The 24,919-nt window shown below is 46.3% G+C and overlaps 1 protein-coding gene across 5 annotated transcripts in view; it reads right to left on the reverse strand.

Moving 5' to 3' along the window:
- Window positions 1-24,919, reverse strand: part of KIAA1549L (KIAA1549 like) — a 667,839-nt gene that overhangs the window by 246,352 nt on the left and 396,568 nt on the right. For all 5 annotated transcript variants that reach the window (XM_085648235.1, XM_085648236.1, XM_085648234.1 and 2 more), the window contains one exon: window positions 14,147-14,318. In XM_085648235.1, the coding sequence (XP_085504361.1) occupies window positions 14,147-14,318 (172 nt within the window). The remainder of the gene's footprint in view (window positions 1-14,146; window positions 14,319-24,919) is intronic.

Here is a 24,919-nt window from a genome sequence, read left to right on the forward strand (position 1 = left end):
CTGACTCCCTGTTGGCTGGTCCCATTACCGACAGGATGGTGGTCAGACACTCATCTGACTGCCATCATAATCAGGCCCATTGTTATTATAATTTTCTTTTTCTCTTTTTCATTGCTGTAAGAGCAGTGTGGTGACGCTCCTCCACATTAGCGGAGGAGCCGCCACTGAGTATTTGTCTTTGACAGCAAGGACTGGCTCTGATCAGACAACTCTTTGTCTTTGTTCAAAACACTACCAATCCCATTTCAAATCTATGTGCCCGGCTGAACGATCATCTGTTGCTACTGTTTTCTATTTGAAACTGTGGCAGTATATCATATTCAGTTCTTGACTATTCTGGCATTACACTAGTCTTGCTCCTTTCGGGGTGTAGTAAATGTCTAAATATGGTAATACCCGGGGGCGTGGCTTGGCAAGCCATCATGGTGGACGTGTGTTGAGCCACTCTGTCCAGCCCTACAATATCCTGATAAATTATCCTATTTCTCCGACCCTGAATCTGTTCCTGAGCTGCTCTGTTGTGGGTGGAACGCGACGGCATACTCCTGGGCCAGCCTGGACATCGCAGGAGGTTTGCGGATGGTGTTGCGGATGGCGTTGCGGTCCCCGTGAGGAGTCGTGGTCTGTGGGAGGCGTGCCCTCGAGGAGAGCCCGGGAGTTGCCTGAATTCTGGCCGAGCTGAGGTGCCGTTGCGGCAGCTGTGCAGGGGGCAAGCTGTACGTTGGTGATCCAGCGAGCCTGGTCTGGTGCCGTCGGAGCGGGGCTCCTATGCGAAGTGTTGGCGTCCCCTGTTCCAGGGAGGTCGGGCAGAGTTGCGGAGCGGCTTGGTGGCCAGTTCGGGCCACAGAGGTTAGGTGGTGCCGGGGTGTGTGGTGCAGCTGGCTGGCCACCATCTTGGGGCAACAGACTTCTCCTGGAGGCAGCCACACTGGATCCCGGGGTGAGGGGGCCCTCCGCGACATCAAGAGCTTCCCTGGGGCCCTACACGCTATTGGGGAGTACCTCATCGCCATCGCCATCGCCTTCCCCCCTCTCCCCCTCTGAGTTTGTGCTTTCTGGGGCTTCGTCGGCCATGTCGGGCTGCACAGGGAAGGGGCAGATCTGGAGCAGCCACACCACGGGGGCCCCACAGCAGGAGGGGGAAGACCCTTGGAGTTGGCCGGAGGGGTTGCCGCCGAGGTCGGGACTTTTTGTGGTGCTTCTTTCTCGTCCCCCATCGCCTCTCGAGCCACCCAGATCGGCGAGCGACAGGAGAACATAGAGGTAAGGTGCTGTTGGGGATGCCGACTGACCGCCATCTTGGAGCGATAAGTCTACTCTGGAGGCGACCTCACTGGATTCTTGGGTGTGGGGCACCCTCCGTGACACCAAGAGTTCTATTTGACCTAAGGGCCGACTGGGGCCCATGAGTGCCAACACATTATTGGGAGGTGCCTGCCCGCCATCTTCTCCCCCCTCTCTGAGTCAATACCGGCTGGGGATTCGGCGGTCGTATCGGGCCACAAGGGGAGGGGGAATTTACGGAGTTACCGCATCTCCTTGGCCCCAGCACGGGGGTGGTTCCTTGTGGGCTCCCGTTCGGCGGTCAGACCAGGCTGGGGGAGCCTACTGGTGGGTGCCTTCGGCTCTCGCTCCCTCCTTTGCTCTCCTTGGGCTCGCGTGGGGAGTCCTGAGGGCGGCCATGACGCGGGACAAGGGTGGAGGAGGCCAGACCAAGTAAGGTCCCATTGATAAATATACTGGTGCAGGAGTGGCTAATGGGACGCCCGGAGGACAACAGGGGGCGATACCTGATAATGCGACACTCATGGCGGCCATCACCCAGTCCAGGGACATGCTTGATGGGAAAATTGAAGCGGTTGGCTCAGATGTTATGCTGCTGAGGCAAGACTTGCGTAACGCGGTGTCACGCATCACGGAAGCCGAAACCCGCATCTCTGGAGTGGAGGACGATGTCACCTCACTAAAGAAAAAAGTGGCTGCCATGGAGACAGCTCAGAGGGGACTTGCGTTGCGAGTGGAAGATGCTGAGGGACGGGCCGGGCGCAACAACCTCTGCTTCGTTGGGTTTCCGGAGGGCTGCGAGGGGGACAACATGGAAAGCTTCCTTACGCAGTGGTTGGAGAGCTGGCTCCCCCCAGAGGGTTCGTCCTGTTGCTTTGTTGTGGAGCGGACCCACAGAGCGCTTATGCAGAAGCCTCCACCGGGGGCTCGCCCACAGCCAGTCATAGCAAAACCCTTAAATTACCTTGACCGTGATGCCATATTGAAGCAGGCCCGAGCCAAGGAACCTCGTATCTACGATAATGCACGCATTCTTATCTTTCCCGACTAAACACGGCTGGTGCAGCAAAAGCAACAATCGTTCATGGCGGCGAAGGCCCGTCTGAGGGACCTCAAGCTCCCCTATGCTCTCTTGTTGGCACTGGAACGATGTCATGGAGCTGGGCTGGGATAGGTGGCGGGGAGGGGGCGCTCCGGAGAGTGTTCGTCCCACGAGATTGCACTCCCTGGCGACAGGGCTTGATTGGGTTGATGTATGGTGGCGCCACCACGGGGATAGTCGGGAATTCACCTACCTCTCTGCAGTCCATGATTCATACTCCAGACTTGACTATCTCTTTGTTCCCAGGGTGGCAGTGAGTAGGGTGGTGTTGGCGGAGATTCTGCCCCGGGGCCTGTCAGATCATTCTCCGGTGGCCCTTACGCTCCAGATAGGTTGAGGGCGACAACCGTTCAGGTGGCGCCTGTCTGTGTGGCATCTGCAGAATGATGATTACAAAGAACACATGAGTGAAGCCATTGATCATTATCTGACGGCTAACATGGGGTTTGTCTCTGGCGCCGAGACACTGTGGGAGGCATTTAAATCCACACTGAGGGGGGTAGTTATTTCCTGGTGCACGGCAGCGCGTAGGGAGCGTAGGGAGGAGCTGCTACGAGTGGAGGTAGGAATAGAAGCACACAAACGTAGGAGACGGGAGGTAAAGGGAAGCCAGCATAGGAGGCAATTATTGATGGCTCAACAGAATTATGCGGCCCTTCTGATGGACGAGGCCCGCCAAGCCTGGCTGGTGATGCGTAGCAGGGTGTACCAATGGGGTGACAAGTCCAGCAAGATGCTGCATCGACTTTGTCAGGGAACCTACCATTCCCAGGCCCTGCCGGGAGTCTTGGACCCGGCGGGAGCACCGATTACGGACCCCCCGGCCATTGCAAAAAGCTTTGCCACTTATTATGCAGATTTATACGCTCCGTAAGAATGCTTATCGGCTGCCATCATAGATAAATTCATAGCCGACCTACCACTCAAAGCCATGCCAGATGAGGTGTGGGAACAGTTGGAGTTACCACTGACAGATGAAGAATTGGGCACGGCCCTGGGACAACTCAACCCCGGGAAGGCGCTGGGACCCAACGGGTTCCCCAGTTAATTCTTTAGACACTTTTTTGTACAATTGGCCCCTCACTTTCGACCGGTGGTGGAGGAGGCTTGGAATGGGGCTCACTTCCCCCAGACTGGAGACATCCGGAGCAGCATGCTTCATATCATCCAATCTCCCTCTTAAATGTGGAGGCGAAGGTCCTGGCCAAGGCCCTGGCCAATCGCCTCCTGCCTCACATCTCCACCCTGGTACACCCTGAGCAGGCGACCAGGCACAATATTAGGCGAGCGCATGTGGCAGTGGCGGCCATCCGGCAGTTGGGGGAACCAGTGGCACTGCTTCTGGCTGATATGGACAGGGCGTTTGACTCCATAAGCTGGGTGTACCTTTTTGCCCTGCTGCGACGGCTCAACTTCGGACCGCGCTTTCTCTCCTACTTAACGCTTCTATACACAGATCTAACGGCGTCGGTGCGGGTGGCTGGGGCGCTCTCACCCTGCTTTTCTATTGGGGGGGCACGCGGCAGGGCTGCCCCTTGTCCCCATATTTATTTGCACTAGCTATGGAGCCGTTGACGGTGTGGGTGCGCATCGACACGTAGATCCGGGGATTTGAATGGGCGCCGGGTCTGTCTGATAGGATTGCATTATACGCGGATGGTGTTCTCTTCTTTCTTACAGCCGTAGACAGGACGGGGACGCAGCTATTGCGCATTATGCAAATTTTTGGGGACACTTCGGGACTCGATATGAATCCCCTAAGTCAACATTATGGATTCTGGGGGATTGGATGGGAATGGGCGCGTGGGCTTCCTCGGTTCAGTTGGCGGTGGGGGGACTGAAATATCTGGGTGTGTTCTTATTAGATGTACCTGCAGTCTCCTGGGAGTGTAACCTGGTCCCAGTGTGGGAACGAATCTGTGAAGATCTCAAGTCCTGGTCCCGTATGCCTCTGTCATTATATGGCAGATCGGCAATATTCAAGATGATGGCGCTTCCCCGGCTCCTCTACCAGCTACAAAATCATTCATATCAGATCCCACCCCGATGGTTCAGACAGGTGAATGCAGCACTTGGGCAGTTCCTGTGGGAGAGGGGAAAGGTGCGGGTGGCTCTGCACACATGTTTCCTGTCCACCTACTGCAGGGGCTAGCGTCCTCTGATGTTCTCTCATACTACCAAGCCTCACACCTGCTGGTTCTTAATGAGTGGTGGTACGGAGACAGGGGAGACCCGGCATATGCAGTTGAGCGTCAACTCATGGGACACCATTCACTATATACAATACTATATTAAGCGCCTTTGCGGGGTTCATTGCCATCGGTTACGCGGTTGGTGTTCCTGATTTGGAGGCAGGCATTGCGACGAATGGGGTGGTGGAACACTCGGACTCGGGAAACCCCCCCCTGGGGCAACGGGTGCTTGCCTCAGCTGGCGGCTCTACAGGGATTCCTGGGATGGGACAATATAGGTATCTCGGTCCTAGGTGATGTTATGAGGGGCCGGATGCTCAAATCCTTTCAAGACCTACAGAAAGAATTCCTTATGCCACAGTCCCAGTTTTATCGCTACCTTCAATTTCGGCATGCCCTGTCCCCTAGTTTAGAGGGTTTGTTACTGGAATTTAGCCCGCTGGAGGCGAAGGTTTTTATGGGAGATCTAAATGACCGGAACATTTCCCGGATTTATCAATCCCTAGTCACTCATTGCTCCCCCACACTTCAGAATCTTCAGAGGGACTGGGAAGAGGATGTGGGCACACTGGGGGAGGAGGACTGGACAGAGGCCTTGGCAGCCCTGCGAGGGGTGACCATAGCGACGCGACTCCGCCTGGTTCAGTTCAAGTATCTACACAGGGTCTACTTTACTCGAGTGCGCTTGTGGAGGGCAGGGCTGATTGTCTCCCCTGTATGCCTTCGCTGCAGCCGAGAGGAGGGTACATTCATTCACACAGTCTGGCGCTATCCCTCGCTTTTGGAGGGGGTATATGCCTGTCTTTCGGAGCTTCTGGGGTGGGAGCTCCCCCGTATGCCGCAGCTTGCCTTACTTCATGTTTTGGAGGGAATAGGAGGAAACATCTATAAGCGACACCTCATGCAATTGGGCTTTACGCTGGCGAAAAGGAATATTGCCAAGGCATGGAAGGTGCCAAGGGCCCCATCGGTGGCCGCGTGGAAGAATGGGCTTAACTTTTGTATGGGGCTGGAACAACCTATCTTTGTTGCTAGGGGGTGCCCACGTAAACACTACAAGATTTGGAAACGGTTGGCGAACTATCGGGGACTGTTGTTAGACCCACCATCAGTGTCAGAGGTCCATCCGATGGGATAACTCATATGAGTATCTTTAGACTGTGGGGGTGCAATGCGGGGGGGGCCAGAGGGGGTTACCCTTTCTGCTCTGTTTATATGTGGTGGACAGGACTACGCAGATCTTGTGCGATCAGGGGGCAGGGGGGGTGGGAGGGAGTTGAGGTATTCCTTTTTCTTTTTATTGTTGTCGGTCTGTGCTTGGATCTTATTTGGAAAAGTCAAAGTCATCATAACTGTATGGTTGGATTGTGCAATTGCCTCTGGAGTGCAGAGCCCTGCAATATATGTGCAACTTGGCAAATAAAATGTGTTTTAAAAAGAAATATGGTAATGCCCACCTATCTCCTCCAGTGACTGCAATCACTCTTATATGACTGTTGCTGCAATGTAACTGCTGTCTTGTTTCAGACCCCAAAAAGATGTGACCACATTTCCAGGGTGCTGAATGCCTCACACTGACATGCAGAGGCAAGGCACTTTAAATGTAAAGCTTCAGGTTTTTTCCAAATATCTGTTCATGCTAAGTGTCATTATTTCCTTCTTTTGTTTTGTTTACACCAAACAAGGATAACATATTACATGTATTTGTAAAGCGCAGGATCACCCAAGGGTATCTTGGCCCAGAATAACAGACGTTTATTGTCCCCCAACTCAATGGTACTCCTTTTATCGACATCAGAAGGATGAACGGCTGAGTGGATACACTGGGATTTGAACCTGTGACCATGAGGTCAAACACAAACCCCTACAGTGGCTGCATTAGTCCACTAAGCTACCAGACCCAGCTCGATTAGGTCGTTATCCGGCCATTTAATGGGAGGCAGGAGTCTTCTTGCTTGTTTCTGCTCAGTGGTGAACCTCTCTGCCTTTGGCTATCAGAAGCAGTAAGGACTAAATGGATTTGGGAACCAGGGCGAGAGTGGGCTGCTGCAGAGTAGGGGAGGATAGCAAGGTTACTTAGGGCTTTGACAGATTTGTTTTATATTTATGATGTTCTAGACTATTGGCCTACCTGTGGTTTGCCACATTTTGTGTGTTTGTGCACACTGTGTTTAGGTTCGTTTCATAAGTACTCTTAAACGGTGTCGCTCCAGTAACTCGTAACTCTTTGGTATGTGACGACATACCTTGGGTAACTTTCTCGCTATTACTCTGACACCATTATCTCAGGAACATAAAAGCATTTTGGATGCAAGTACATATCCTGCTTAACTTTTCCTTGCGAGTGACTCTCTTTGACTAATATTTGCATAGAACATTCTTGTGATCATCCGGTATTTTAAGACGTTTTGGAGGGAAGTACCTAAAGTTCGCAAGAAAACCAATCTGCCATGAGGTGAGGTGCTTATAGTAACCAAGCATTACAAGCCACCTTGTTGGTAACTATGAACAAACAAGAACATTACGTTACATGGCATACTATGGTGATCTCACAAATGGCCAGCACTGTGAATTCACAGACATCCATGTCCAGGGGCAATGCTTGCAACATTATATAGAGCTGGACTTATGTTAAAAGTGAAAATGCAAAGAGTAAAGAAAGGATCGCTTGTGCATGTATTAATTCCGGAGCCAGTTGAATAGATTATAAGACTGCACTGTCCATGCTAGCATCACGCATCAATAAGGCTGATCGATGAGTTACAGAGCAGATAAAGAAGGGTGCAGTATTAGATAAGTACATATTTGATAAATCGCTTTCAGATGAGTGAACTAACTGTTCTTTGCTTCAATGCATATTAGATTAACAAAATCGTGTAAACTGTTTATTAACTCAATGTGTTTTCAAACTTTTATGTATATTTATCTTAAAGCTTCAGGCAGTGAAAATCTTTTTTGATTAAGATTAAATGCAATAAAGAATAGAAACCTAAACGTAGTATCTTAAGTTAGTACACACATGGATATAGAAATGAAAGCAGAAACAACAACCAAGCTATATTAGAAACCTCTGCAACCAAACACCAGAGCCTCAGTGGGCTTCACAGATCAAAGTGCATAACATGTGCACAAAATACATATTTAGCTTGTAATAAAATGAACAAAATCTCCTTCCGAAGACCCAAAAATCGTTTGATGAAAACAGGCCAGACACAGCGAAGAAGCACCACCCATCAGGCCGAGTCAATCCCAAATTCAGATACTGGCAATAGCCATTACTCCTTTAACGTGTCTGCCCTTTCGTTGCAGGGTGTGGCTTCCATGCATACAAATCTACATAAAGATGGGGCCATGAGCCATGACAGGTGACAGCCTATGTTCTCTGCAGGTGCGTGCGCGCCCAACTTCAGCCAATGACCAGACACTTTGGGGGGATCACACACAGCACACGAGGGATCATATTACCAATAGGGCACACTGCCCTGCACAAAGGCTATGTTTATCTGGTGTACTTACACCTGCCCTGAGACAGCGCAATAGTGAAAAGAGGACCGGCTGTTGTCAGCCACTGGTCTGTCCTTTAATGTCCTTTAATGTTTCAACCCAGCTATCTTGTCCTGTAGACATGTGGACTGAGTGGCCGCACCCACATGCAGGGGGGTTGCCTTGGGGTCCTCATAGGAACCCTTTTTTTTCCTTCAAAGGGACGCTCTCGGTGCACACCCTGATTGTGTGCATAGGGGGGCCTCTTGGTGGCCAGAACGATCTATAGTACAGAAGGAACCAAACAAGCGTACTTTTAAAATAGGGCAGCAAAAGTGCCCCATAGATTATGCATTTATTCAGGCATGGAGCTTTCATTTAATTAATCACTTTGAAGTAGGTAGGGCAGACGGTAGTGACCACTACCCACTGATGCTAGAATTACAACTAAATAGGGGACCGCAGAGGCAAAAAGTGTTACAAGTAGACGTGGAATACCCGAAGCGTTTGACAACTAGGATTAGTGACGATCATATAAGGAAATTGAGTGCACTCCAATTAACAGTGGAAATAGAAAATCGACCAGCAGGAGAGGATTTAACCTGGTATGAGTATACGATAAGACAACTAGTAGAATGCCTCAGGATTAATATTAAACGGAGTAACCATGGGCCACAAAATAGATCAAAAGTATCTTCAAATAATAAACCATGGTTTGATGACGATTGCCGAAAAGTAAAAGCCGCTATTAGGCGGAAAGAAAGATGCCTAAGAGATATTTATAATGATGCATTATTGCACAAACTTAAGAAACTAAGGATGAAATATAAGGCAACCATTAGAGAAAAAAAAAGATCCTATAAAGATAGATGCTGGATGAATTTACTGGAGGCAATTGAAGACAAAAATGTCAAAGGCTTCTGGAAAATGATACAAGAATGTATGGGGAAAGTTGTAGGGGTCCTGCAGTGTTCAGTTCTGGAAGATAAGTGGGAAAGTCACCTTGAAGAAATCTATGGCAAATGGCCTAGGAAGGAGGAAATAGTATTAAATAATTGGCCAGGGGTCAGGGAAGATGTGAAAGAGTGCTTCTCCACAGATCACATTAAGAGTATTATATTAAATTTAAAATTAACTCGAGCAGCAGGTCCTGACAATCTACCAGCAGTTGTTATAAAAACGAATCCAGAGTGGTGGGACGAGTTCTTTTCGAAGATGTTTCAGAGGACACTAATTACAGGAATTCTGCCAGATAGCTGGAAAGGGGCGATTATTTGGCCAATACACAAAAAAGGCGATGTAAATGATCTAAAAAATTACCGCTTGATAAATCTCCTGGATATAGGTGAAAAAGTATTTTCCAAAGTAATCCTAGGTATGCTAAAGGATTGGACACATGATAACCAGATAGTACCCCAAGAACAGGGAGGATTTAGAGAAGGACACTCGACGGTGGACCACTGTTTTGCTCTCTGGGCCATAGCGCGGAAGTCAATAGAACAGAGGGGTAATTTATTCTGCTGCTTTGTGGACTTCCGCGCGGCTTTCGATCTTGTGGACAGGGAGCAGTTGTGGACAACCCTGATAGGGTATAAAATACAGGATGATCTTTTGGCCCTGATCCAGGCCTTACACACTGAAAATTGGGCCCAGATAATTTTGGATAAGGAGGGAGGACTGTCAGGGAGGATACAAATTGGAAATGGATTGAGGCAGGGGTGTGTACTTGCCCCCTTGCTTTTTTCCCTGTTCATAGCAGATTTACCTCAAAAACTAAGAGAGATTAGAGGGGCTAGCCCGAAACTGGGAGGGAACCACGTACCCTGCTTATTATATGCAGATGACCTGGTGATTATGGACCAGACGAAGATAGGTCTCCAGAGAAAATTAAATAGGTTTAAAGACTACTGTGTGAATAAAAAATTAGTAGTGAATATGGAGAAGACAAAAATGTTATGCTTCGGGTGGAATAAAACAAAGTTTTTATGGAATCTTGGTATAGAACGCCTCGAGAGAGTAACGGAGTATAGGTATTTAGGAATGTGGTTTACGAGTAATTTAAAATGGAATACTCATCTGGAAGCGCTAAAAATGAGGGCAGCGGCATCTGTGAAGGGCCTAAAAAGATTCAACAGCGTATATGGAGAGAGGTCGGATAGGCCGGTTATAAAGGCCTATACAGCAATGGTCCCACCACAATTCCTGTACGGGTCTGAAGTACTTTACTTAAGCTGAAAATCCAGCTGGGATAAAGAAGAGGGAAATATCTTAAAAAGCTTATTCTCGCTGCCAAAATCATCTATGGTACAAGCAGCAAGACTAGAGCTGGGAACTACCTCTTGGACCATAACAGCCTGTACGGCACTAATACGCTTCTGGCAGCGCTTAGGGGCAGAGGAGTCTCATAAAGTCTCCCAGTGGTGTAAAGCTGAAATTGCCACGAGTGAGCTGTCCTGGGCAAAAGAGGCAAAAACCGTAATAAAGGAAGCGTATGGAGTATTAGGTTTAAGGCTTGACCCGCAGCTAGGCTATCCCCGAATAGATAAGAAAGAACTCAGGTCCTTGGGTTTTGACACGTCCTGTATACATGACCGGGAGTATCTTTTGCGAAAGACTTCAGTATCCCATATGACTTTGGCTTGGGAAAAGGATAAACATTACCCTTATATAGATAGGTTACCAAGTCACTATTTACGACGTGAGGTGCTAAAAGTGAGAATGGGGATAAATCCCTGTTATATGAATAATGGGGTGAAAAATCTCATGATAGATCATAGCGGGAAATGCACTTGCACTTTGGGGACCTCTTGTGATATTGTACATATTTTATTTGATTGTATGAAATTTTTAGATATACGAAAGGAGATTCTACGCCCAATATTTATAAAATACAGAATAATGAGTAGGACGCAAGATGTTGAACTTTTAATGGAAATGAGGAACTTAGACATAGCTTGCGCCATGGGGAAATTTATGTGTAAGGTTAAAGTGATTCTTAAGGGCACAGAGTAACTTTTGTATGTGTATGGTAACGTCGCTAAGAGACGGCGCAACTAAGAGATAGTAGTACTGTATTTGATCTATTGGAAATATTGGACGTATAGGTATAAATGTATGAATTACCCGGTTTTATTAATTTTAGAATATTTTGTAATAAAAAAAAAAGGAGATGGATTAATTTAGGTGTGTTGAATATGCGTCATATTTTATATATGTATTTTAACAGGTAGAAAAGATGTAATGTATATACTTTTATGGTTGTAACAAACTAAATAAAGTTAAATTGACTGACTGACTGACTGACTGAACCAAACAAGCATCTGCTGTCCCTACTGTAATACCAAAATGCCCTTCTGGTGCAGAGTGGTGCCCATGCCCATTGAACCCCTAGGGCATATTAATAATACAGACCCTGGTCTGAGAATTAGTCGGCTAGTCATGAAAAAGGATACGATAAAAGGTGCAGAAACGTACCTTTCTTTAGTGTGTGATGCATCAGGAACCAACTGTGGCAGATGGTAAAGGTGTCAGCTCCTGTGAAGGGAGGCTTTGAAATTAGCCTTGGGGCTAAGGCCACTCTGTGAGGCTTGCATGGCCAGGGCAGGTGGCTCTTGCCAATGGTGCACGCTCCACAGAGATGCTGCACATGCAATTAAAGGTATTCCACCTGTACCTCTGCTTAAACCATATAAAAACAACTCCTTTTGTGTTGAACATACATTTTGCAGCAACCATTATTGGGGTGTGTGGCTAAGTTTAACTTGCACATGTTGCTGTGGTCTTCTGATTGCCTGTGACATTCAGCTGAAGTCCTGATCACATGCAAAACAAGAACAACCTGAGCTTGTGTGATCTCCCCTTGATGATATTGATATCATTGTTACAATATTGTTTATAAAATGCATATCATAAAAAACATTCCTACATGGAATCCAAATGTATGTCTGTGTAATTATAACTGAGAATGTACTTCCGGTCTCACTTAAGACACCTCGAGAAATTCCAGTAAAGATGGACAGTGCAGCGAGGGCACCTCAACGATACCTTACACAAACCCATTACTTCCCTCCAATATTTGGCACTTCACAATGCACCTGTAGAGACTCATTGTGTGAACATCGATTATGATGTCCCACTTCCATTGCTTAATGATTTAGGAAGTCTGTAGCCCCAAGCCCAGTGCTGCTTCTCTTTGCAGCGTCCCCTCTTGGGCTGTTAGTAGATGTACAGATGTTTCAGAGAAAAAAGGCTCTTTTGACTGAACTGTAGCACCAAACATCCTAAAAGGGAAGAATCCATAGCAAAAGGATTTTCGAGGTGAATTCATTTCATTTGAAAAAGTTAGCACACATGCATCGAAGCACTGCACTCTGAGCAAAGGGAAGATTTGCCGGGTTTTCTTTTGTGACAATCATGTCACTTTACAGCCGTGCCATCTAAGGGTGCACATAGAACGGGGAGTAGTGTATTCGGGGCAAAGGATAAGATTGGTGGTGCCAGCACCCTTGATCACACGAAGTAGTTGTGAAGAGCTTGAAAAACGGACTTTTTCTTATTGGATGAGGAGCATTCTAGCAACAAAATGTTGGGTTTAACATCATGAAAACACACAGTTCAGTGCAAAATGTAAAGTTAGAAAAAACACCCATTGGTGATTAGAGCTGCTTGTGGGGCAAGATTCAGTAAGATCACCAAATAGCTAACTGCCTGCCAGATGAAGGACAGGTTGCACTAGCTGTGGGTCAGAGTTTGATATTCCACAAAGGGGGATCTTCTCGAATCAAAATGATTTTGTAAAGGGAGGGTTTTAACTTGAGAAAGTAAGTAGAAATACACCAACGTACTGCAGGCATAGTAAAGAAGAGATCTGCCCAATTTCTTTTGTGGCACACAAATCACCTTAGGGCCATCTTACAGAATTTCTAGAACAGGAAGTGATTGATTCAATTTAGATGTCAGTGAGTGTGACATCATGTTTTCAATCAAATGGTGGAGATGTTCGATTTCTGGTGTATTTAGGCAAGATGTGCCTGGTGTCATATGGTGATTGGTGAACATGAACGGTGTCAGCATCCGTAGGATGGCTCCTGGTCACTTCCGAAGTTTAGGGCCACGCAGTTCGGCATGCGAGGGTGCCACTGGGACTACTCACGCATTGAAGATCTGATTATAGAAGTCTGTTTTCAGGTATTTCCTCACAGTGGGTGGAGCACGTGGCCTTTCAAGAAGGGACTAAGATGTACCAGAGCAGTGACCTCTGCATCATAAGAGATCTGCTGAAAATTATTTTAAAATCCTATTTATTTCAAATCTTTTTTGACTGTAAAATAATTTTTGCATATAGAGCTCACTACTCTCCGGCCATCTTTAGTGTGGCAAACAGGACTGATTTTGATAGTTCACACTCCTCACTCATATGGTGAAATGTCAAGTGTCTTTGGTGCACGGATCCTTCAGTGCAGCGCACAGAGACACCTATCATCGGTGCATACAGAAGAAAAAAGAACAATGATGACAAGAATTTGATATCTTTGCTCAACTATCAATTTTCATTTTCTATTGATAGTTTCCATATACATTTGTACCCAATGAGGTTATTGTATTTCCCTGGTCATGTAGATCACCTTGCATTTCGTGCTTGTAAAATGAACACTACACAATCATCCCTCCACCAATCTTCCTGAGTAAACTGATAGTTTCTTTCAGATTTATATTTCCCCTAAATGAGTGTCTACCTTGGTATGACCTAAGACACAGACAATTATGACAGGCTAGGAAGCCAATTACATATCAAATAATATCAGTGTTCGGTCATAAACAATGATTCAGACGTTCTCTCACCAAGGGAATTGTGATGAAATAATGACATGCCTGGCCAGTCCATATTCCATCATCTAGAAGTGTGAATATAATAAGGGTAAACTTTCACCACATTCTTACACTGAATACCCGTAATCGCTGGGGCTTTTAGATATAGTGAACAACCACAAACTATCTGGCGATACCTTACAGTGCTACATGACAGGTGTGGTATTTTTTATGTCACCCTCTTGATACATACAGAGACAATAGGTTGGAAACTTACACTCGGCTTGCACTAGGACAACATATCCCAACGTAAGAGCCATGGTCTGGGAATCGATAGTGCTGAGCTGTTTCGCAGCCGTGCTTCCAAGCATGGGCTCGCCATTCTTCAAGGCATAATACGTCAGTTGTGCCGGATTCTTGGGACCCTGCACGCGTTGAATGCTGACCATCTAGTAAAAAAGGATTGGAACAAGTGTTAGTAGTACTGCTTACATCATACATCAACAACTTCGGGTACAAACCTGTGTGTGGCAACATGACTCTAAGCTGTATGGTTGTCATTGTTGGCTACTATGTAGTTCTTAAGTCTGGGAGTGACTGCAAACTTTTCTGCCAGGGCTCCATTGTTGGCTACTATGTAGTTCTTAAGTCTGGGAGTGACTGCAAACTTTTCTGCCAGGGCTGTTTAAAAAGCAGCATGAGTAGAGTTTTAAGGCTTTGCCTCTAGGTTGATCCTCTTCATCTGATTGAGTAGCAGTTATGTGAGACCGTGTACAAAATAGATCAACTGTAGTGCATTGACCCTAGGCCAGACAGTGCTCCGCTACTGAAATATATTGTTTTGATATACATCTACTGCCCACAGCCTTGAAAGAAAATACCTTTGTTCCTCACAGGATGGTGCTGTGTCAAGCCATGGATACCAGAAGCAGCATGGTCAAAGTGACACAGCTTGACTTGTCCATTGTCTTATAAGTCTGTGGTCTATGATCCTTCATTCTTTCCGGTTATAATTGAGTTTTGTCATTGTGGACCTTCTTCTACATCCCTGTCCCCTTTCCATTGCTATTCCTACTTCTGCATTTGTAACCCCTCTATGTTACCTGCAGCATGACACTCACTGCTGATTGGGCACCCACTTGTAGCATGATCTGTGAGTTAAATTAGCTCTGCTGTTCATTAGCACTCTCTTGCCTCTGCCTCATGTCATTCTGTAACACAAAAGTAATAAATGGAACGAGGGAGAAGAAGGGGAGGGGTCATTCCTGGATTACTTTTTAGTCATTTCCAATACACTTAATCCTTTCTTCCTCATTTCATTTAATACTTATTTATTTAAAGAATGACAGGAGAAAGAGGAAAAGGAGGGGTAAGACAATGAGTTGTACTTCATAGCAGGACAAGTAAACAATATGGGGTTTATCACGATGTCGGCCTCGGTCTCAGGACCGACGACCTCCGGTCGGGGATTTCAACCGCCTGATTACGATGCGACCAAACTATGTTCGTCACATACTCACTTTTCTCTATGTCAAAAGTAGACCTAGTTCAGGATATAAAAAACGCGCGCACTCGAAGAAAACAAATAAGGAAGGGCAGGTATAACAAACCAGCTAGCCAATCGCCCACACAAGAGATCGGCCTGGCAACTCCACCAAAGGAGCAGGATCAGCCGGGAGTCACATCCCAACCCATGGAATACAAAAATCCTTCACCTCAACACATAAATCAATTAGTTAAAGAGACCCCATTCAAAACAAGAATAGGAACCTTGACCATTACAAACGACACAACCAGGGAACAATCAGGGCAGGAGTTACAGAGTCATCTACGACCCCCAACTCATAAGACCAAAAGGGGCTACAGCACATGTCAAGCAGAGGAACCACCAGCGGACCCAGAAGCAGGTAAACATACCCAAGAAGAATCTGAAATCTCTAGAACATCGACTAGAGTAACCGCCCATTCAACAAATAGTACATACCCCACAATACAGCCAAAAACCATAGAACCGAAAGGCAACTTGCAAGCAGACATTACAACAGTAGAAGATAGCAGTAAAACCAAGGAATTAAAACATAGCGCAAGTATAATCCATAGTTCAACATTATCCAATACCCAGAGCTTACAACAGAACAACACAACTAATCAACAATTACACCAGGAATCGCGGTTCCCAAGCGAATCCGAATCAGATACAATACTTTTCATACCCGAATTTAAATCTAGAGGAAGAGCAGACACCCTAAACAGGGGCAATATACTGAAGTTAATTAATTCAATCGACAAATTAGAAAAAATAAACACCCTCGACCTGCTCGCCATCGAATTCCATCCAGCCCAATCGCCCAATGGAAATGAAATAACGAAGACCTTCTGGACAACCAACAATGTTGCAAACCAAATCATGCAGGAAACAAGCAGATTCTCCCACTGGGGAATTAAACTCCAAGCAGTAAAAAGGCCAGCGTATCCTACTCCGCTACTTGAAGAAAACTACCGGGATCGCCATCAAAATGTCAAATCGATTTTGAAAGGAGCCCTCAGTCGATCGCCGGGAGTGGGAAACCACCAAACTAATCCTCAACGACTAAGCCCTAATCAACTAGCTCTACGCAGAACAACCATAACACGGACCATAAATTGACATACAGCACCAGCATCAACTACCAATTCAGGAGACACCCCAAGATCTAATCTCAAAATTTGTAGCTGGAACATAAACGGTCTCATGGATAAACTAGAGGACCCCGAAATAATAAATTACTTTAATACCTTCGACCTGATACTCCTACAGGAAACATGGGAGACAAATGAAATATCACTACAAGGCTACACAAGTCGATCAAACCCGGCAATCAGTAGTTCCCCATTCGGACACAGGGCAGGAGGACTGGCAATATTCGCTTCAATAACAACAATAGGTGAAATAGAAACACTTACAATAAACCTAACTCCACCAAATGCGATACAGGTATTATCATTAACACTTACATCCAACACAACCATCAAAGAGCTATACATCGTCAATTTATATATACACCCAAAGCACAGACAATCCGGTTCAACGGAACTCGTCAAAGTACTAACAAAACTAATGGAAGAAAGGGACATGGAAAAGACGTTTATAGCAGGCGACTTTAACCTTCACCTCTTTGGCGACAAAACAACAGACGATATGACCAAGGAAATGGATAAAGTTTGGGAAATTCCAAGCCAATCTTTCCCGACCCAAAGCAAACCTACAAAAACAGCTTCCCAACTGCTGAAAGACCTAGAGCAGCTAAATTTGAGAGTACTCAACGGTCGCCAAGAAGAGGACACTCCACCGGCACCAACATTCTTCTCTTCAACAACCACCTCATATCTAGACTATATGTTGGTGACTCTTCCACTCTACGAGAAAATAAGCAAGTTTAGGATAGGGGAAGGCTCTCAAAGTGACCACTTACCTTTGGAAGCCAATCTGAGCTTGACTTGCGAAAACAAAGCAGAGGTGCAAAAAAGCCAAACTGGCTTAGATTACACAGCAAACTACAGACGAATAAGGTGTAAAACGTTAGATATTGAGAAGTTAGCAGCCAGCGCAAAAGCCATCATACACCAAACACCCAGCCCACTTCTTACCTTGACCAACATCTGGGCAAACTTCACACAGACACTGGGAGCTAAACATGGGACTGAACTAAAAACCCACAAAGGACACACCTCATGGTCTATTTTCGGTAAAATAACAACGCCAGAGATAAAAAACATAAAACGAGGTATAACAAAGATCCTCAAGCGGCTCCGGAAAGACCCCAATACCGATACTCTACAACAGGAGCTTCGCACTCAAAAAGCCCAATTAAAAAAGAAAACCTGGGAAAGGAAAAGACAACTGAATGAGGACCTCTGGGTAAAAATCGCCCACAGTTCTAAACAAAAGAACAGCTCTAACTTCTGGAAAATAATTCATAACCTTCAGCATCCAGGCCACAAAGGAATAGACTCTAACATATCAGAATCTGACTGGGCCAACTTTCTAGAAGCACATTTCAATACAGTTGCATTGGAAGAGGAGACCTCCATCGGCGATGATCGGTCCGATGACACGTATCTGAACCTAGAAAAAGTCAGCACAACCAATAAAGCAGGAAATTCACCTTACATGAATAAGTCAACTCACCACCAAGTACAAAAGGAGTTCAGAGAACAACCATCACCATCTGATCTAACAGAGTATAAGGAGGAATCCTATAACTCAGAAATAGCGGACAGAATTATATCCCAAATATCCAAAGGTAAAACAGAGGGAGCCCCCGGTCCAAACGGGATACCGCCAATATTGTACAAAAGTGACGCAGCATTTTGGAGCAAAATTCTAGCACCAGTCTTCTGTGAAATTAGAATAACAACTATAATTCCACCATCCTGGAAAGGATCAATCATAAATCCGATCTACAAAAAGGGGGCCAGGAATGACCCTAGAAGCTATCGCCTCATAGCTCTAATCGACACCGAAGCAAAATACTATGCGGGCCTAATTTTGGAGGACTTAACAGCTTGGGCAACAGAAAAAAACATCATCACAGTTACCCAAACCGGGTTCCGAAGCGGCCATGGAACTACAACAAATATCATGGCGCTAACCCTTTTGATAGAAGCGGCGAAAACCACCAAAACCTCCTTATTTCTAAGCTTCATCGATTACTCCGCCGCCTTCGATAATGTGGACCGGCACAAGCTTTGGCAGAAATTGGACAAATGGGGAATTCCAGGACCGCTTTTACAGCAGCTGGTAGCGCTCCACACCAACACCTGGGTCAAGATCAAATTAGGTTCCGGGAGGTTTCTTTCTAGAAAAATACAGACCAACAAGGGACTGAAACAAGGCTGCGTCTTGGCCCCAATGTTATTTAACCTCTTTTTAGCAGATCTTCCAAGAGCGCTTATAACAATTACATCTCATGCACCACGGCTGGGCGACACATTATTGTCTAACCTCCTTTACGCCGACGATTTGGTCCTCATCAGCCGATCCCCTGTTGGCCTTCAACATCTTTTAGACAAAACAAACGAATTCTCTAAAGTAAATTCATTAACAATCAACCTAAACAAAACCAAAACAATGACAATAAATTATCATAAAAAAAGGAAATGTCAATGGCGTTTGGATAGTCAGAAACTAGAGCAGGTACTATCCTACAAATATTTAGGCATCACATTAGACTGCAACGGCTCCTTTAAACAACAATTAGAAGCCATTCGTCGGAAGGGCACAACCTTTTCCATGTCGATAAAGCCACTCCAGAAAGCCCTTCCAGACCGGACCCTTGGCCCTCTCTTGCAGGTAATAAAAGCTCGCTTACAACCAATGCTTAGCTATGGCTTTGAATCTATGCAAGGCAAAGACGCAACAACATTGGATAACACCATCAGTCATGCATTCAGGGCAATATTCCACCTTACAAGTTACTCGTCACCAGCTCAAATTCGCCTAGAGTTCGGCTTACAAAAACAAACAGTGGAGAGAAGAGGCGCCTACATAAAAAGCTGGTGGAAAATAAGAAAAGCTGAACAAGGAACACTAAACGCACATCTCTGGATTGAACTGATAAAACGAGACAAATCCCCAGCAAGGACCTATTTAATGGAATCATTGGACATCCTGGGCCTAACAGAACTGTGGGAATCTCCAACAGATGCAGGAACCTTCAAAAGAGTGGTAACAAAAGTTACCAAGGCGATCTCATTGAAAGAGGACAAGGCAACTTTAGCCAAGAGAGAGCATGGTTGGGGAGTTTTGAAAGACTACACAACTCTCAAACCACAACAGTACCTAACAACGGGTCTCACACATAAAACAAAAAACAAGTTCCTTAACCTCCGCCTAGGAAACATACCCATAATGCCACATTTAGCACCCTGGAAGAGGGATCAAACAAAAAATCTTTGCAGATTATGCCTCTCCGGCAAGGAGGATCTAATACACATCATCTGCATTTGTAAAAACCTTTTGGATATAAGGCGTTCCCTGCTCCGGATTCTTTGGAATCAGAGGAGGATAACCAGCTGCAGACAGGCCGTGTTGCTGTGTTTTAACCCCACGGAAACTCAATTAAATTGCAGAACAACAAAATATTTTGAAATAGTTGCGGCCAGACTCAAAGAAAAAACGGGACACTAATAGATTCCAACTAAGACTTTTAAAAATCTTTTAAAGACCTTAAATAAGCTGACATTTTCCTTTTAATTGGTTGTTTTAAATCTAAATTTTTAGCAATGAAATCATGTTATTAAATGTTGTGAGTTTTTATTAACTGTGCAATAAACTAAACCCCTATGGGAGCACTTGTTAAGGCAATACTGGCCATAATACAGGCTCCAATAGAGAAATTAGGGTGTGTGCAAAACCCTGCACCCTGTGGCAGGGACCTCATGAGCCACACAGAGCAGGGTATGAAACGGGTGTACCCTAGATACCCCCTCGGCCTCGAACTGTAGGCCGTGGAGGCAAGGGGCCCTGCTTCAGGCCCCCAAAGTCACTGTCCGACAGACTTTCTGTGTCGGAAAGGCCGGCCCTAAAAGGCTGTTGGAAACCAACACCGTAATCCCGACGGCGGAAATGCCGTCCATAGGGGTTTACGGTGTGTTTCCGACCGACAGGAAGATTCAACAGAATCAGTCGGAACCGCGTCAGAACCACCAGCCGGCTTACGTTCCAGTCCCAACATCGTAATTGGGCAGTTGGACCGCAAACCGACTGTATCAGTCGGAAAGCTTCCGACTAGCGGTCGGCGACTTTCCAACCAACATTGTGATCGGTCCCTATGTGTTTTTACATTTTCTCCGATTTGGGTGATCAACCCTTGTTAATTACATCAAAAATACGGAGTTAGCCAAAGTGAAATAGCACAATCTTCCTTCCCATACCAGGTGGAACTGAACTGACTAAATACTTTTGGCTCTGACCATTCGCAAATCACTTTAGCTATAAATCGTGCCATAGTTTAGCTCCAAGAGTCCGCAAGCTTTCTCCCAAAAAACAATCCCCACACATGCCATACACCTACATTCATTTCGAGTAGGTTCCTCATCTTATAGCTGGTATACTAGATCCACGGTATTGGCCAAACGGCCTTCACTAAACACGGGATATTACCCCCTCTCCATTAACCAGCCACAGTAAACAATCGTGCCCTGCTCGGAAAGCATTAAACAGAAGTATCAACGTTGACTGCGGCGTCCTTGCCTTAGATGACATAGAGCCAGGTGAAGAGAAACCACCTGCTCTTACATTGCACTCTACTGCTGGGGCATTATACTGTAAGAATACCCAGGAAATACAATGATAGAGAAATGTATGGTCATATCAGAGTCAGAGATACATATAGCATCACAGAGTCAAGGCAATTAAAGGGCCACAGGCTAACTAACTCTTAGGCCGAGGCCCTGGGCCTTCAGATACCAGCTAATGGCTCGAGCCCTCGCAGAAATGACCACTGGGATATATAAATGGCCAGTCGACAGTCCAGACCTGCAAACCCTCTTCCTTCCGGCCATCTGACCCTTCAGATAAAGCTGTGGGCATAGAGGATGGAAGTACGCAGATCAGTCTTACTCGTCGTAGTTCAGGACTGTGGCCACTAACTTTTGTGCAAGGCATAATTTCAAAACTTTTCCCCAATTATTAGGTCTCGCCTAGCGTTGCAGCGCGAATGCGCTGCCATCGCTTTACGAGGCATGCAGTATACACTTTAGTGTGGAAGCTTCGTGTAAGCTCCGCCCATGTTTTTCATTGGCTTTTGTCATAAATGCTGCCTCCTGATTGGTTTTAGGCTTCTTAGTCCCTCCTCATGATGACCATGTCATCATTTGTGTCCTTCCATGGCAATTGGCCCCTTTACTTCGCCTGTTGGCCAGCACTACTTTATTCCTGTAGTTCCCCCACCCCCTCCCGCAGTCCGTGCCTTCTCACATGCTTGTTAGAGTTAGGAAATTGTACAGTATGAGCTCTGACAACAAGGTCTCAAGCATTACGTGTTATCCTTTTTATAATCCCGGCTCGAAGGCGGCGCAGACTCTGTTCATATAAAACACAGAGCAGCCTTAGACCGTGGCGTAAGCAGTCACCATGTAATGGTCAGGCAAATGCGAATAGAAACATTTGTTTGTATCTTAAATTTTTTTTGACTCCAACAAAGCTGTTAGTACCTCTACTATGACCAGTCTGGCATAGGCATTTGCTTTAAAATTCCGGCCAGAGCAGTTTCCTTGCTAAAGTCTTCCGCCTATAGATTAATGAGGGCCCTCTGCTAGCGTTTAGTGTGTGTATGTGTCGGGAGCACGTACTCCGCCGCCCGCTCTATGGCCTGTAGGGCACACTGTGCGCGGTGTGCGTGTGCCAGGGTGGGCGGATGCTTGCGACCCTCCCCTCTGGCTGGGGGGTGAGCGCAGAGGCTCCCCTAGAGCGGGGTCTGCGGCAGCAGCTACAGCCAGGGGATGAAGATGGCACCATAACGGCAGACGCAAAGCAAAAGCGCAACAAGCAGCTCAAGTTCTGGATCGGCTCTGAAACAGAGCAGGAGCCGCCTGTGGTAAGGCGCAAGAAGACCAGGGTCAAGTTTGACGATGGCGCCGTTTATTGTCAGTCATCTGTTCTATTGCCAGTGTTCCTCTCCTGCACTCTTCCGTGCCGGCCCTTCTATCTGCTTCTCATGTATGTTCTCTGCCTCTCTCTGAATGGCAAGGAGTTCTTCTTTACCCCTCTTCCCTCCACCAATCATCCAGGTTTGCCAATCGGCCACTCTCCTGGACTGTCTACTAACAACTATCTACTACAAGAGACTCTGTCTGTTTATTAATACCGTACGTCTGTCGGTTCCACTGTCCTTTCATTGTCTCTGTCGCTCTGCTGACCACGAATCTGTCAGTCTCTCGAACACCAACATTTTTCTACGGATTGCTGTGCCTGTCTAACAATCATGTTTATTTATCGGTCTCTCTGTCTATAAATCGGCCTCCTGTTTCTCTTTCTGTCTACTAACCACACATATCTACCGCGTCTCTGTCGACCAGCTATGCACGTCTTCCAACCCCTCTAACAATCGCGTTGGCATGTTTTTCAAAAAAATTAACAAGCCCATCTGCTTCCCGTCTGCCTTCCAAACACTTGTCTCTCTCTCAGAACCACGCCCGGCTACATTACATGTCTGTCCATGCCGTGTTTTGTCTGTTTGTCACTTTTGTTTCATTCACCCAAGTATGCCAGCCTACTACCAATCTCTACCTAACATACGTCTGTTTAACAGGCGCTACCTCTCTCCCTCTCTCTTTTTCTCTCTCACATCCTTTTCCTCTCCCTCTCTCTCTCTTTCCCTCTTCCCACCCCTCTCGCCCTCTTTATTTCTCATGCTCTCTCTCTCACACACACTTGCGCACACACACACACACACATATATGCCCTGTACCCACAAAACGACTATTTGCTGGTCTTTTGTAAATACGTTGAGGCGGGACTCTCACGCTCTCACGTTCCAAAACAGACCTGCTCGTGCTGCTCTTCCCCCACAAACTCTCTCTCTGCCCAGTCCTCTTTCACTGTCCGTATGAGTAGGCTCCACATCACTCCACAGTGATAAACAAATGAAACAAACAGTCTTTTTATACAAACCTGCATCTTTCTCTCCCTCTGTCTCTCTTTCTTACCCCCACCCCATATTTCCAGCACCCACAAACCTGTCTTTGTACATACATCTGCACGCCGAGGAAGTGTGCACTCCAACTAGTCACAGATCATCAAACGAACAAACCATACCCACAAAATACACGTGCAGACTTACCAACGCACCGGCACATGGAATAACCCAGACACACAATCTGGAGTCCAGGTATTACAAAACAAAATAGATCCGACCTGCTCATGTGACAGAAATTGCTATTTTGTCACAGAATAGAATGTTGAGTGGACCAGGAAGTATCGCCCCCAGTTAGCCTGCACCCCCTCCCTTACGCCTCTAGACAGCCCAGGGTACTCTTCTCCAGTTGTTGCCTGTAATTCAGATCTGAGTGTGTCTGTGTAATTTGCCATTCTCGCCTGCAGTTGGTATACGTGTGTGTGAGGTCACCTCTAATGCACATATGGGGCCATGTGTCTGTGTACGCACCTTCTCCTATTTCACAGAGTATGTGCACGCGTGCCTCCATCCTGACAGGCGTGTTATGCACCTATAGATGTATACATTTTTGCACCTGTACAGTAGGCCCGGTATCTTTGCCCATGACGTATGTTTTTGCATGATACACCATCCACGCAGAATTTACAGTATGTGTTGGTGTTACTAATGACCATATTGTGTTTTCCTTCGTTGGCACTCGTGACCACGTTTGTATTTACTTTTCAAAAACACAAGGGAATTTGCATGTCTATTGTACAGCAGGTACAGGCTATGCCTATGTTAGGGACCGTTTTTGGTTGATACGTGTCTCTCACTGAGATTCAACATCGTGTTCCACAGAGCTGTTATTCCTGATTTATGTATGTATTCACAACTTTTTCTCTCTCTCACACACACGTGCCCAAGCACGCACATCCCCTCCCGCCTCAGATTGTTTATGATCATTCAATCTACGAACAGACTTGCTCTATAAAGGGAGAGACAGACAGGCATATCACAAGCCACGTGTGTTTTTATTTACACATATTTCACCCATACATAAGTCGCTAGTATGTAGCACATTATTGAATTGTAATATTGCAGATCGCTGGGGGGTTCCCACTGTGGCGCCTTCGCAGGCTACACACAGAACATACTTTGCTACGCCTGGACATGTACTCACGCACCCGGAAAACACGCTATAATTATTATAATTCCAACCAGTCGTCTTTTCAATAACCAACAATGCACAGTGATTGATGACAATGGATCTCGGGAATGGCAATGAGGAATGCATGGACGGAGTGCGAACTGTGCCTCGGGTTACCTGATGTAGGCTCCTTAACCAACTGAGACAGGGTCGGACTGACATATAGGGCAACCAGGCAGGGAGGGCACCAGGGCTGGTCTGG

This window comes from Triturus cristatus, chromosome 3_2 (genome assembly GCF_964204655.1).
Source record: "Triturus cristatus chromosome 3_2, aTriCri1.1, whole genome shotgun sequence".
Classification (NCBI taxonomy): domain Eukaryota; kingdom Metazoa; phylum Chordata; class Amphibia; order Caudata; family Salamandridae; genus Triturus; species Triturus cristatus.